The following is a 15193-nucleotide window of genomic DNA, read 5'->3' on the forward strand; positions in this document are numbered from 1 at the left end:
TACCACAATTTATAGTGATGGCCACCAACGTGGACACCTTTAAAAGGGGATTCGACAAATTCATGAAGGATAAAGCTATCAATAACTACCAGTCATGTTAGTTGCATTAGTTCCAGTATCAGAAGCGCTGTTTCCCTGAGTACTGGTTGATGAGCATGAATGGGAGTTTGCTGTTACACTCATGTCCTCATAGTGGGCTTCCCATGGCCATCTTGCTGGTTACTGTGAGAGCAGAATGCTGGACAGGAGGGGCCTTTGATATTATCCAGCAAGGCTGCTCTTATATCTACCTGCCTTTTGTCTTCCTAGGGTATGGCTCTTCATAAAAAAGCAGCAGAAGACAGACTTGCTACCACAGGTTCAGGACAGTCCTTCCTGGCTAGACAAAGGCAAGCCACCAGCACAAGAAGAGCCTATCCTGGCCATGTCCAGCCAGCGACAGCAAGGTAGAAGAAGGCCCTGCCTTTTGAATGGAAGCCATCCTGGGATCAAGGCCTACTTCTGTTACAAGTGACAGCATTTCAGGAAACTTTAGCCAGCATCCTTTCTGTATCTTTGTTCCTTGCGGTTGCTATTAACTTCTCATTTCAGGAAGGTGGTTTTTCTTTTTTTCTTTTTTAAGAAAACACTTTCTCAATGTTTTTAGTCTTACTTTCTGGAGCCTTCCCTTTGTCTTTTGATGTGCCAAAATGTTGGAAAGCACCTAGTGGAATGTAATAACGGAATCTCCCCCTCTCTTCCCCTTGTTTATATGGAATTGTCCTGTCTCACCTGAAAGCTGATGATGGCTAAGTAGCAAACCGAAAATGTCCCGTTGGCAAATGATGTTGCCATCCTTTCCAAGGCTACCATTGTATAAAGGGAATTACCTTTTCTTTCTCAATCCAGTCTGATCTGTTTAAATTATGTGATGGAATTTGCAATGGTGTTGCATAGAATTGTTATGAAATGTGTTAGCAGCAATAGTCAGATGCTGGCAGAAGCTGTAACCTGGCTGCAAGTACCTGATCGCGTGTGTTCATGTCCTTCTATTTATCCTCCTCTTGGCTTTAATTTGGAGAGGTAAGCTGATTTTTGTCCTTATTTGCCCATGTTCTTTTTTCCCCTTTTAGCATCACTAAGGTTTAAAAATGATTTGATGTTCCTGTTCCATTCTTGGTTAGTTCAATCACAGTGGAATATGGCAACCATTCATTGCATGGCCAATTGCTTTAAAGCTTCCCTCTCTGCACTCTAACCAAGTGGAGCACCCATCCTTTTCATTGCCGTGTTATCGCAGTTCTCCACCTGCTTGGAAATCCTAGGAGATGGGACCATAGTAGTATTCTACTTACTGTGTGCCTTGATCCTACAGATGCCTAGTATTCTACATGGTTAAACCATCATGGAGAAATTTTATGAAGCAGTGTAGAACAGTGCCCTCCTGGTCCCCCAGATATCACTTGACTCAAACTCCTCTGAGTCCCAGGCAACGTGATCAGGCATGATGGGAATTGTAGTTCCAAAACTTCCCCATTCCTGGTGTATTAGGGTTGATTTTGATTGAATGTCTTTGGTGGAGGCTGTCTTCAAATTGCCATCTACCACTGATGACTATTTTTAATAGGTCAATAAAGGAGGGAGAGTCCATTCATTGCCTTACAGATGGTACCATTGCCTTCAGGCTTGGTGATTCTGACATGAAAGCTCGCTGTCCTTTTGTGCCAAATCTTCATACATGCCTGTACTGTTAATGGGTCTTTGTCATGAAGGAAGGCTAGCAATTCCCCTTCAGATTTTGATCCTTCCAAGTATCGCGTTCTAGATGTTGAGCCACTTGCACCCTTTTCAAATTAATGTGTGAGACGTTTGGGGTTGCTCAAGACGAGTAGTTCCATATGGATCCGCCATGGAAGTAGTTTAGAGGTTTTGTTGAAAAACTTCACCTTAAAATAAAAAATCAGTGTGTCTAACGTTCAGCAGAGAACAGCTTTTGTTGTGTATCCTTCCAAATGTAGATCATAGTGACCTTTTCCTTTTGAGGAGGGGAAAGGAATCAGAGATGGCTTTAACTTGGAAGTCCACCTGGTTTTTATGGTCACATTTTCAGTATAAAATGTTTTTCTTCTCATCCTCATTTTGTGCGAGAATGCACAGCACATCTTAATTTTAAAAAAGGAATTTTGCCTTTATTCAGCACCACCCTAGTACATAAAAGGAGTTCTTAAAGTTCAGTAATGTGTAGAATAGTAATTAAAAGGCAGGGTGTGGCTGTTAGCCCTTTGTAGTATGGTTTCAATGTTAGATGAAGTAAGCCAGGTATTTCCCTCAGTAGGCATAAAAGTAAATAAAAATTCTTCACAGGATCATTCACTTGGTAATCTGCCTTTTTTCTGCAATGGTGAATTTGAAGCTGGAGACAAAATATGGGAGGTATCTATGCATAGTTTTCAATTGCACTTACAAGCAAAGGTGTTAGATTGGCATCCTGTCTGTTTTTGCTGGTGGCAAGTAGTGTACTAGAAGCAAAAGAGCAGTGATTAGTATTGAGTTAACCAGTTTTAGAGTAATGCATATTATTACACTTGCTATTCCGGGTCAGATAACATCTCCAGCAGTCTTAATTTTGCCAGCTGAATGCTTCTGTAGGCAAAAACTTCTTATTCTGTTGGGAGTGGCAGGAGAGAGTTTTTTTCTTTTCCGCAGGCTGTTGTGCATCTGATAGAACTATTCCTGTTTGTTCTGTGCCTGAAAGAAAAGTTGAAGACAACTTTAATTTTACAATTGAACCCGCATCTTTTTCTTTTTCTACTTTTGATTTCCGTTCTTGCTTTCCTTTCTCTCTTAGCTGGCGCTGGGGTTTTGCCTGTCTTCCACAGCATATTTTTGTTTCATTTTTCATCTAGCATGAAAGCAAAAGCAACTTCTTTCTCCACTTTGGCTGCCATATTTCTTGTTTGCATTGAAGTGGGAGGCAGGCTTATTATCAGTATTCTGAAATGTCAAGAAGCCTTCATTAAAAACACAATTAAATTTTACTTTGACGCATTGAGAACTGAATATACATTCTTGTTGATCATTAAAAACCAAGGAATGCAACAGTCGAGGACGAAATTCCCAGAACGACAGTTGCACTTAATTCCTGTTGAAATTAATAAAGACAGTTGTGGTTAAATTAAGTGTCTCTAATTTCTAGAGGACTTAAGTGCAACTGGCTTTCTATATATCAGGGTCATTGTGTCTTGCTGCTGTATGCTGATTTTGTGGCAAAGACAGAAATAAAAGGCTTGTTTCTAAAATATTTATATTGGGTGGAATGGAAACAATTCATAAACCAAGCAAGTCTGTTAATTTTTTATAAACATGTTCACTGAATTCTCCTCGGATAGAGCAGCAGTAATGTTGGCTTGTACTTCCTTATTCAAGAAGTATGTGTGCTAACGATGGATAAAATTTGGGCTAGGCAAATGGAATGGAGTTCATATTTTTCTAAAAGAAACATTTAGCAGCAAGTTGTGTGGGCATTACCAGGCTTGTATTTAAATGTATCCCTCCAACTAGGTTGTCTTCAGGCAGTGAAGGCTAGGGAGGCGGAGGGGGCTACTGTAAGATGAGTTGGCTTGATGCAAGAAAAAACACACCCTACAGTTGTGTGGGTTGTAGTTTTGTTTGTATGATTTTTAACTTAAAAATTAGGCAATGTTCCCTCTTGTATTCCAAAAATTTCCTTTTCATGTTTGTATTTTTCTCCAAATTGAGGACATTGGTAGATTTTATCTGTCTCTTGCGTTCTTCCTGTCGAATTAGGTCTTTCATCAGTTACAATATTCAGTTGCAGTTGAGTAATGGAAAGTGAAGGGACCCTCTGAAAGGTGTATCAGATTATTTTTATGACTTGCAAACAGATCAGATATGCGGCATTTCTGACGGTGTCACCTAGTAAGTCATAACTGGGAGGTTTAAAGAGAGAAAAACCTTCAGTCTCCCAGCCATTAAAACAGATGATACTGGAGGAACATAATTCTCTTTGGGTTAGCTGTGTGCGCACACCCCACCCATAGGGTAATGTCTGACAAAATTCTTTGTGTGAATCACTGCATGCAAGCAGGATCAGGAACTGCACCTCCACCTTGCAAAGAGACAGGTAAATGTGGAACTCATCCCTGGGACACCTTTTTTTAAGAAAAAAGAAAGGGACATTATTCCTGAATGGGAGGGCTCATTTTCAGACTGATACACATTTGAACCTGCCTTTATCCTGTAATGAACTTCAGGTTACAGGTCTCTTAACACAATAGCCCCAGTCCACTTCCACATACAGGTGAAGTCTGAAGATGTGTTTGTGGCTTGAAGACAGACTAGAACTATCCTCCCATACTGGTTCTGTGTTGGATGCTGGAAGTCTGGGTTGGAGAATGGTTCAGGCTGAACCAATAATAAAAAAAGCATCATCTGAAATGGACACTCATCTACGAAAGCTTATGCCATAATATATCTCTTAGTATTTAAGGTGCTACAAGACACTTAGTTGTGTTTACTGCCAGCAAACTGACACTGGTTGCTCTTTTCAAAACACTGTCAGTTTGGGTTGAATTTTTTATAAAACTATGTGGATAAAACCCCAGCCAGAGTTAGGAGAAAAGACGTCAACCTCAATGTCAGAGAAACCTTGACGTTTCTGCATTGGAAGCAATTCTGAGTTTTTAAGATGTACAAAATTCTTTTAGTATATTAAAAACCAACTTCTACATGCTCTCAACAATGGGGGGTTTTTTGGGGGGGAAGGGGAGCATATGGTCAGGATCTCCTCCAGTCAACCAGTCAGGAAAGTTTTAAATTGCAAGAGCAATTTATTTTCTTTTTCTTTCAGCACATTGACATCCTATCTGATATAGGGGTACATAGGTAGTCAACTGGTAAAATCTTATGTGGATTTATTAGCAAATGAGCTTTCAACGCTTAATACCGTAGCTTATGTTTTATGAACCATTTCCTTGTCACAGCAATGTTTCAGTGTGTAAGTCCATAAACTATACATATTTGCTAAACTTCTTAAAATGTCTCTAAACAGGGTAGTCATCTTTTTTACGTCTTTTAAAAAAATACATTTCGACAGCAATTAAATATTTGCTGCTTCTACGCCTCCCTTTTTATTTTGGATATATGCGATGATATGTGGCTGCTTAACCTGCTGCACCGTTTATCAAACAAGGGCTCTTTGGTCTACGCCATCTCTCTTTTTATCTCCTGTTCAGTCAACATAAGCAAAACCTCTCATTTTAAAGGTCTTGGCACCTTTTTATCCAAAGCAAAAAGTTGCTTGCAAAGATGCTTATCTCCGTGTGTGAGTACGATTTTACCACTTTCCCATCCAACATTATAAAGCCCCCAATTCTTCTCAGCCACCAAGAGAGTGAAACTTGATACAGTATTCATAAGTTCTAAAAATGGGTGTTGGGTAGGTTGTTGAGCTCCTGTAGCACTTAGTATGCTAACATCCATTGCCGCTGCTACTTAATTCTTCCTGTTAACAGTATTAACATGCAAGTCTCTTGCAACTTCTTCCATTTACTAAGCTAACATTTAATCTTAAATGTATTTTATAAATGCACCTTTGTTTACTGCTATTATTTTAAAAGTGCACTAAAGGAGCCATGTTGTTCAATACTATATACATACATATAGATATTATATATATATATATACTTTTTTTTTTAATACCAGCAAAGTCCAGAAAGACGTTTCCTTGGAGAAAGCAGATAGGAAGTGGTGCCTGACCTCTTCCAGGTTTTTTATTTGAAACTCCGAGGCTTGACATATATGCAATATTTTATTTATTGATGTTGCATCCTGTCTTAATGTGTATATATCCTTTCTTGCTTTCCCCCCTCGCCCACTGCGGACTTGTACATTTCCTTTTAAAGGCTTCTTTTCCCATCTGTGCAGATGTGTACAAGCAGCTCCAGAAAGGAACATCAGTGGAGATCACAAATATCAAAGAAGCATACTCTTCCTTGGTTTCAGTATTATACGTGACATGGCCTTTCTGGATTACATTTAGGGTTGTCTGTATTTATCTTATGTTCTCTCTTCCTCATACCCGCGTTAACTTCCTTTCAGATTGCACTAATGTCTTTCTTTACGTTATGAATTATTGCTATCATCCATGTGATACATGTACATTATTTTGACAGTGTAACTTGGAATGCTTAGTGCTGCCTTTAAACTATTTTTAAAGCTGCTTTTTTTTAAAAAAAGGAAAAGGTTATACTCTTTTAAGCACACGCTTGTGCTGCTCTAGATTCTGTTCTGTATTAAAGCAGACCTAGGAAATGCAGCAGTGTGATAGAAAACCCGAGGAAAGATTGCTTTGTGGCTGCATTAGTATCTTACTGTTACGTTAGCCGTCCTGCGGGATGGTGAATGATCCTTCCAAGCCTCTGGTCAGCAACCATTTTTATAGGAGGGCTGCTTTGAGGATGGAATAGAAATTGGCAGGACAGCTCTCGATCCCTGTGCTTCCAAAATGCCAGCAAGTCCCATTGGCAGGGCTATCACATCCACTCTACATGCCTCTCGGTTGACAGCTGGCCTTCATCCTGGGACCGCTCAAGGGGACAGACTTGGCCTCAAGGCGTGCAGCTGCTGGTCTCTGCTTTTAAGCCATAGGAATTGTCTACACAGTCAAGTGAAAAAAGAAACTCTTAATAAGCGCTGTATGGTTTGATTAGCAGGCCTTTTCTAGCACAGCCTTACACTTTTAGTCCTGGTGTCACCTGCTTAAACAGAGAAGACTGTGTTCTGCAGAACCAAAGCCTCTCTCTCTGTTGTGAGCATGCAGAGGGGGATTAAATTGAGGACAAGTTATTTGATCCAAGACTTTTCCTCTTGCTGAGCACCAGCAACTTCTAAACAGTCTCCCCCCCCCCCCCCGAATGTTGGTTGTGCTCTGAATTTGATGATTCAAGGACGTAGTTTAGGTGGAAATAAACTAATTGATCAGTTCCAAAGTAGCAGAGCAGCTCAGTGAAAATGTGCAGCTCTCCCAAGCTACCTCCAAGATAGGCGTGGTGGCAAAAGTTCTCTCCATTGTTGGCTCTCACCCCAACTTGAGTAAGGAATGTGTGCGCCAGGGGAGGGGGAAGATTGAGGTCCAGTTTGAATCCTGGTTCCCTTTCAGGCTCAGATTGAATGTCAAGGATGATGAGGCCTGCATGTCACTCACCATTGCCCACTTGGATGTGGGTATCTCGGACATCGAGAAGCTGGGTTGCTGTTGGCTTAGGATTGAATTAGGCAGATGTGTAGGACCCGGTAGTAGGAATTTGATGTTCAACGTTTGAATGTAAGACTTGCCAGATACTTTAATAGACAAGTGCTATGTAAGTTCCGAACTCCTTGCAGTTTGAGGGGGAGATGTCCGCTGCCTTCATTATTCCAATACCTAATCATGAGACATCAATATCCTCTCCTACCTTTTCTTCTCTTGCACAAACTTTTGAGTTAACTGGTTTGCAAGGAATTGCCTTGTAGTTGGTCTGGTGTGGTTGCTTTTGGAGTCTTCTTGTTTTGTGTTTGCTGCTGCTCTTAACATACATGGCTTGAGGTCAGGGGCTTTTTTGTATCTTGTGTCTTTTTTCTCTCTCCTTGCCTACTAAAACATGTCAGACCACTAGCTGGAGTCATAGAGGAATGTGAGATTAAAGTATAAACTCCAATAGGCACTTTTGGCTGTCTATTTGAAACGGTTTGGGTTTGTGCAACTGCAGCTTTCTGAGATCCTAAGCATGTTTTAAACATATCGGTTACTGTGTGTTATGTAGTTTTCGCGTTCTCTCTCTCCCCCCCCCCCTTTTGTCCATTTTTCAATAGCAACTTGACTGTCCTGATCTAGATGTTGACTGGTTACCAAAATTACTGTTTATGAAACTGCCGGTGATACCCCCCCCCCCCCCGTAAGAGTGCAAACTCCTCCAACCACCAAATATTAATTCTCTCCCCACCTATGAATCTTACCCTGTATCTACCATCTTGCCATGGTAGAGGTTTTAGTATGAATGTGTGTAAAGACAAAGTAATATGGTCAGGTGTTCAAAGCACCCTCCCCTTCCCCATTCAAATAATAATGCTTCCAAGGCTACAAAACCAGTGTACAGTTGTTAAACAAGTTGTAAATAAAGGCTTATATAAAACTTGGTGCTGCTTTTTATTACATGAAGCAATTGTTATTTATCATACACATATCTCGGCATTTCTCTGGAAAACTCAGGTTGTTGCGCCCGGTCTTTTCCATTTTATCCTCAAAATAGTTCTGTGAGGGTCAAGACAATTCACCACTAAGAAAAGAGGGGCTATTTGATATGATGTATCCATGTTGACAATTGGAGTTTGAACATGTTTAATAGTGCTGCACACTCAGTTTAAGGCAGTGTAATTATAGGTAACAGTGAGACAATCAAAGTTATCAACCTAGAACCGTGATAGAGGGGAACAGAAGAAATGTATTCCAAAGGAAAGAGAACCAAATGTCAATCAACATGCTACCCTAGCCCCAAAATGCATCAAACCCCCAATTTGGAAGGGGGGGATTTGTCTGAGGAAGTTGCAACATCACACTTATTTACGTTACTCATTTATTTTACTGCTGTTTTTTTCACCGTTTTGAAAATGCCTTTTATAGCAAAAGTTTCATTATCTTGGTTTGGTTACCAACTTCCTCTAATACAGGTTTTGCAGAACTCTTCACCACCACCACAAATAGTCTATTAGCACTGCCCCAAGAGCTGTCTTGGGATGAGTGAAGAGATGTAGCTGGGTTGGGTGGTAACAGCTTTATGTTGCTTTGAGCAAGCAGGCTATAGGCCATTTTCATCTACGCAGATGGTGGAGGTGCTTGTAATTTGCATTGTGTGAAGACATCCTCGAAGGCAGTGATAAACTTCATAAAATAGGCAAGATTATAGACTTCTCTTTACTATCTCATTCTCAAAAAAAGCCTAACCAAAAGTTAGCAACGTGTCAGATGGGCTTGAACTTGGTGTTGAAAGAGAAGTATGGAGTATGTCAAAATACTAAGCAAGCATTCACCAATAAATAGCAGATTGTGACTATTTGCTGGAGTTGCCAAGTTGCCTCTCGTGCTAATATGGATTACTTCTGATAAAAGTAGATAAAATCACTTTCCATAAACAATACATAGCCCTTCTGGCCATGATACAGATTTCTCCAAATAACCTGATCACAGTATTATACCCAGGACAGTAGCAGGTTGAAACAGATGGGCTGTCAACTACAGTACCTGGAAGAGTCAGGCCAGGTGTTTTTTCTTGGACGCAATCAGGGGAAGCAAAATGTGATGCTGTTGTGCTGGCAAAAAGAGCCCCCTACCTGCAGCCAAGGGTATATATATATATATTTCATCGTCTAGGCACTGCCACTGGTGATCCTGTGACGTGACTTCTATACCTTTTTAAAGATCTCAAAACAGTACATAAAACATTACTTCCAACAACTGCACACTTCTTTAAAACGTAATTCTGTGCAAGAATTTAAACAGTGAATAAGTAGAGCCATCATTGGAAGGGAATCAGCACCCAATGGACAACTTTAGCACATTATTTTGGCCACTGTCCTGTACTGTGAATGAAGCTTAGCACCAGGAACAAGCAGCACTCAGCAGTGCATCCAAGCAAAAATGGCACGTGACCCATTCACCAAGAACCTCTCAGAAATGTGGAGCTAATCCCAATATTGAAGGTAGGTTGGAAGGTCCCAGAAACCGCATAGAATGCCTGAAATGCATTTCTGAGAAGTGCAGTGTCACGACGACTGTATTCTCAGCATCAGAATCTATACACCTACTTGCAAGTTTCACCGAGGTGTTGAAAGTGCTTCGGCGCCCCCACAAACCTGTTCAGTTAGGTGAGTGGTGAAGGCCTTTGTGGGTACAGCTGTCCATCTCTGGACTGCTGTCCCCAGAAATGCTTGGGTTAGTGCCCACACTTCTGTCCTTTTCCTGCCAAAAATGTGGTGGTGGTTTTTTTAAACAAAATTGTCAGTCACTGATAACCATTAACTGAATCTAATTTTAGTCTACTTCTGTGATAGCCATCTGCTTTGATGTGCTGAATTGTGTTGATTGGTAGTGACACTGCCAGCATAATTGAAGAGCAGGATGCCAACAAACATCTAACAAAGCCTGAAAAAACTGAAATGTAACACACCTTTGCACTCTGGGGAGTTCGCAGTAGTTGAGGCTTTAGAGCCTGGATCTGTCTTTATCAGCTGGTGAGGGAATGCTCTGGGTGCCCAAATTCAGCACAGTCTCAAACCCGTACTTCTGCCGCAGATGCCCCAACAACATACGGATACTGGAGATTTACATTTTACAACAAAACAAACTCAAAAAAACCAACAGTGTCATCTTATGAGCCAAGAACTCCTCCAGTGCAGGTCTTATTAAAATATCACTGAAAAAAGAATGCCTGGCATCAATGTGTCTGGATAACACGCCAACACCAAAGAAGAACCAACTGAACAACAGTCTTGAAAATGCTTTATTGAACTGCGTGTCTTATTGTAATGTGCAGGTGTGTTTGAAAAGACTACAGCTTGAAAACTGGTTTTGAAAATCCTCAACAATTAAAAAAAAAAATCCCTAGCTGGGTTAAACTCCCAAGGTAACCAGAGGGCTGCTGTAAAATTCCCCCTTAGAACATTCTGTTGCAGAGACTAAAAAAAAAGAAGAACCAAATCTAGTACTGTATTTTATATAGAAATAACGAGTCAGAAACTAAAAACCAGTGGGTGGGGCTTTTTCCCATTTTCGATGAGAATCTGTCCTTTTAAAACCCCACCATACTGCTCAAGTCTGCAATTTAATTCTAAGATGCTTGCTATGTAGCAGAAGTGGAAAGGGTTGAGAGGGGAGATAGAGATGAAGAAAGTGAGAGAACCAGAGAGAAACATGATTATTGTCTAAGCCTAGTTTAGATTTAATCAGAAGCTGTGTGCAATTTTGTCTTTATAGTCTAACTTTACATTCCCTTCCCCACCACCCCAACCCCCCCAAAACAAAAAAACCCTCCTGTCCCTGCCTTGGGGCTATTATGAAAGTCTATGCACAAAAACACTGTACATTTTTATACATACAGGATTAATAGTATAGGCATGTAGGTGGCATGATTCAATTAAAAAGGCTTTTTACTTTTTTTTATACCAGGAAAAAAATCAAGAAATAATAAATAAAAAGGTGCTAGAATTAGCATTAAGAATGCAGTTGTAATATATTGACAAAAGTTTGGGAAGTCAACCTCCTCAAGCTCTCCTGTTGCTGACAAGTCTCTGCAAACTAGGTAGCAAATACATAAATAACTCAAAAACATATGATTGAGACTGTGAAGGTTTTTAAAACTAAGACAACATAATCCAGGTTAACTTTTGTTTTCTTTTAAGACAATGAGCAAATGAATAATCTACACCTGAATAAAACATGTTTTAACAGTTTGAAAATGGTTTTCTTTTAACAACCACAAAAAGGAAAAAAAAACTTTTAAACAAAGTTGAACAAGTATTTTGATTATAGGGCACACAAAAAGCCCCCTTTGCCAGAAGATTTTGGCAGTGGCCTTACTTTTGTGTCTCCTAGAGATGCATAAAAAGCAGGCTGAAACTCCACGTGGATGTGCGGTGGTTAAAGAGAGCAACACAAGGGTCACACCGAGCAAAACGTCACACCCTGGAAACAAGCTGTCCCACTGCAGAGCTTGCATGATGTGCAAACGGCACATGTCATAAAAGTGGTTCAGACGTACATTATTCAAAAGCTACTTGATGGCCACACAATGCTAAGTGAGCATTAACTTCTTTGCCTTGTAACCTTTGAATAATGGGAAAGCTTTTGGGGGAGGGGGAGGGAGTCGTTTATAGTTTTACTCCTTGTATTTAAATTTTTTTAAATGACAAGGTCACTAAAACTCATGCACGCTGCAAAAAACCTCATGCAGTAAAGGTAAACCATCCAAGCAGTTTTTATTCATTAATATTCATAAATACACACAGCAGCTTCATTAGAGATTTCATTTTTTTTTTCCTCTTCAGTTTGAATGTGGAGTATTAGGAGAACCTTTTTGCATGTCAAAAAGTACAGGGCACAGAGGATTTCCCCTCTGATCTGCAACCTACATTTACCTGCTAGAAGTAAAAATTATTTTTAAGTGGAAATGATTATCATATATATCTTTCTCTCTTCCTTTGAATGTACACAATGTAACAAGAGTGACAGACCTGAAATTACAATCACCAAAACAAACCCAAGATAGTTGTTGTCCACTTTCATTGGCAAATACAGCACAGAGGACATTGTCTGCGAAGTGGGATGTCATCAAAGAGGAGGTGGAGGCGGCTCGTTTCCTTTATTACTCTCTTTTAAATTTAGATTTTCTAAAGCAACATCTAAAGGCATAATATCTACACAGCCCATAGCACCAAAATCGGCAACCTCCCCACGCTCGTCCTCATCAGAGGAGGAGCTTTCTTCCCGCATTAAAGTGGACAGCAGAAGCTCTTGAACAAACAGGCCGCGGTCAGCTCGCTCACTCTCCATTGACTGACGCTCTACTTCAGACATCTTGGGATCGTTCAACCTGCACAAGAAGGGGAGACAAAACAGGAAATAGCTGAAAATTCTGAGCCTTGGGAACACTGTACACACCAAGTGTCTAATAATCTACAAGATCATGAAAAGACCTGTGGATGTCTTGGGTTCAGAAAAGATGCATCTGATTTATTTCTGCACTGGGAAAGAGATGATCAGAGACTGCCAGTGATCACTCCTTGCTTATATCCAATACCCTGAGACCCTACCACCAGCACTCTGAGACCTTAACTGCTCCAATGCTGTTCTATGGAACCCATTCAGTTCCCCTGAAAAATTCTCGGTTTACCGCAGGGTAGTACAACTTTAGCAAACCTGCATAGTAACTGGAGGGATTACTGCTCAGATAGTTGAATGTATGCTGCACACGCCATTCAACTTTCCCATCTTCTGCTATCAGATAGTTTGCCACCTTGGTACTTTTTGTGTGAAAATGTAACAAAATGGAGGGTTGCTGTGACGTTCTGCTACAAAGGGAGGACCCCAGGAACCTATTCAGGAGATGAGATTAAAATCTATTTCCCAGGAATCTTCACGCAGGGATTATTCTGACCCAAAGATGGTATTGGGTATCTTTTAGAATTTATCTGATCAAAAGTATAAAAGTTGCCGAGATGTAAGCAAAGAAGGAGAAGGTCCTTTTTAAATGAAGGAATCACAACAAACGAGGTGTTCAAAACAAGGTTCCTTCTCTATTTTTTTAAAGAAGGCATTCCCTTAAGATAAAATTGAGGAAGGAAGAGTAATCTTACAGAGGAAGTAAGCAAGGCAAAGTTGAAGGGCCAAACTGAAGGGGCCAAAGTTACTGAGGCCAATATGAGTAAGTGGGAAAGTGGCTTAAGAATTCTCTTTTCAAAAATGTGGCTAAGTTTTTCAAAATATGGCAACTGTGTACATCTGTGTAGATTTGAGAGGCCCATGCCATGGTACTCCATATGTGGTCTTTTACTCCACTGGGGTTACCTAAGACTTCTAATGGTACAAAAGCAGGCTGTTGGGAGACAGTTGAAGCTGCTAATCATATGTAGTGGGGGCACATGAGGCAAGCAGATGATTATTAGTCTCAGTTCTACAGGATCTAACTTTCCTTTTAGGCTTTATATACTATTTCAAAGTTAGCATATAATGTAAATTGTGACAGCAAAGTTGACCATAACTTGAAACTGACAACACACTCAGTCTCCTTCAGTAAAATAATGTCTTTGGAAGAAGTCAGAAGAAATGAAAATTATTTTAAAATAACATAATATTTAAAATATGATAATCAGTCTACAGTGGAGGACCATTATTAATTGGTTCCCTTTTGTTCTATATTATGAGTTCTCATAGAGATTTTGTTTAAAGAGAATTAAAGAGAATTAAGAGAAATATTTGATGAATCCATTACTATCTCGGTATTTCTACTTTACAACAGATACAATTTTTGTAATGCGTAGATTTGAGAATATGTATATGAAAGATTTAATTTGTTGTAATATATTTTGATTCATAATATTTTTTTAAAATATGCCAGCATCTTGGAATTGAGAGTTAAACATAATGAATTGCAGCTACACACAACAGCACTGTGTTAAACGGCCCTCAGATTGCTCAGTAATTTTCTTGATTTTTCCAGGAATGCGAATTGCAAGAAAAACTTGTATTCAACGCCTACTTTAAAATTACAGTTTGAGCCACTTTAAAACTCTATCCCCTCTCTGCCCTTTGCCACTTAAGCCAACAATTTCATTTTAATAGATACAAGCAGTAACAGAAAAGGCACAAAAGTTTACATGTGCTTGGTTGCAGATAATGACTGCTGAAGGAGGTGGCTAAAAAGCAGCTTGTGGGAAGGAGGAACATGCTATCAAAATACACAAATTTCAAAAGCGGGGATGAATTCCTGGAGTGATTCAGAACCAATAATTGCAATTCCGACCCTCTAGAACGAGTTACCTTGTAAGGAGGAACTGAGAGTTCTGGATAGCCTGCTGACTGTTTTCTGTGTTGGATGTGTTGGTTGTTGCTGTGGATTGTGTAATAGTGGTGGTGACGCCGCTAGTGTTGGCGCGCCTTGTCGCGTTACGTGCAGTCTCCAGTTGTTGCCGTGCCGCCTGTGCATGCTGCCGTTCTAACTGCAGTTGCATCTGCAGTTGCTGCAACTGAGACGCGGAAGGGCCAGAGGAATTGAGCTGTCCCCCTGCAGAACGCCTCACACCGGACAACTGAGATAAAAGCTCTGCCAATATAAAAAAAAAGGATTCGGGAATTAAGAGTGAAATCTAATGTAACCAAACAGTCCTCTGCCACTACCACCTCACTCTCCCACAGTATCTATTCCATAAGCTTCCCATTTTGCTACTACAAGGTAAAACAGATGAAGGTATACTCATAGTCCCTAAAATGCAGCCCCAATGATCGCCCTACCCTGACACATTGTTAGTGTTTTAACAGCACAGTAGTACATTCAACAAGCCCTGAGGATACTTTTGAAGTGGCCGGAATTATTGCTCAAAGCAGCAGTTCCTTAAAACTTTCTCAGCCAGCCCAAATAGTTCATCGTTGCAGCAACCTCTTAAA

The 15193-nt window shown here is 40.2% G+C and overlaps 2 protein-coding genes across 5 annotated transcripts in view; one reads left to right on the forward strand and one right to left on the reverse strand.

Moving 5' to 3' along the window:
• Positions 1-8174, forward strand: part of HOOK3 (hook microtubule tethering protein 3) — a 60652-nt gene extending 52478 nt beyond the window's left edge. For all 3 annotated transcript variants that reach the window (XM_028712541.2, XM_077921479.1, XM_077921480.1), the window contains one exon: positions 310-8174. In XM_028712541.2, coding sequence (XP_028568374.2) covers positions 310-450 — 141 coding nt within the window. In that variant the 3' untranslated portion in view covers positions 451-8174. The remainder of the gene's footprint in view (positions 1-309) is intronic.
• A 3818-nt stretch (positions 8175-11992) lies between these two features.
• Positions 11993-15193, reverse strand: part of KCMF1 (potassium channel modulatory factor 1) — a 43138-nt gene continuing 39937 nt past the window's right edge. For both annotated transcript variants that reach the window (XM_028712983.2, XM_028712984.2), the window contains exons 6-7: positions 14570-14852; positions 11993-12623 (exon numbers count right to left, since the gene is read on the reverse strand). In XM_028712983.2, the coding sequence (XP_028568816.1) occupies positions 12362-12623; positions 14570-14852 (545 nt within the window). In that variant the 3' untranslated portion in view covers positions 11993-12361. The remainder of the gene's footprint in view (positions 12624-14569; positions 14853-15193) is intronic.

The sequence above is a fragment of the Podarcis muralis genome, chromosome 17 (assembly GCF_964188315.1).
Source record: "Podarcis muralis chromosome 17, rPodMur119.hap1.1, whole genome shotgun sequence".
NCBI lineage: Eukaryota > Metazoa > Chordata > Lepidosauria > Squamata > Lacertidae > Podarcis > Podarcis muralis.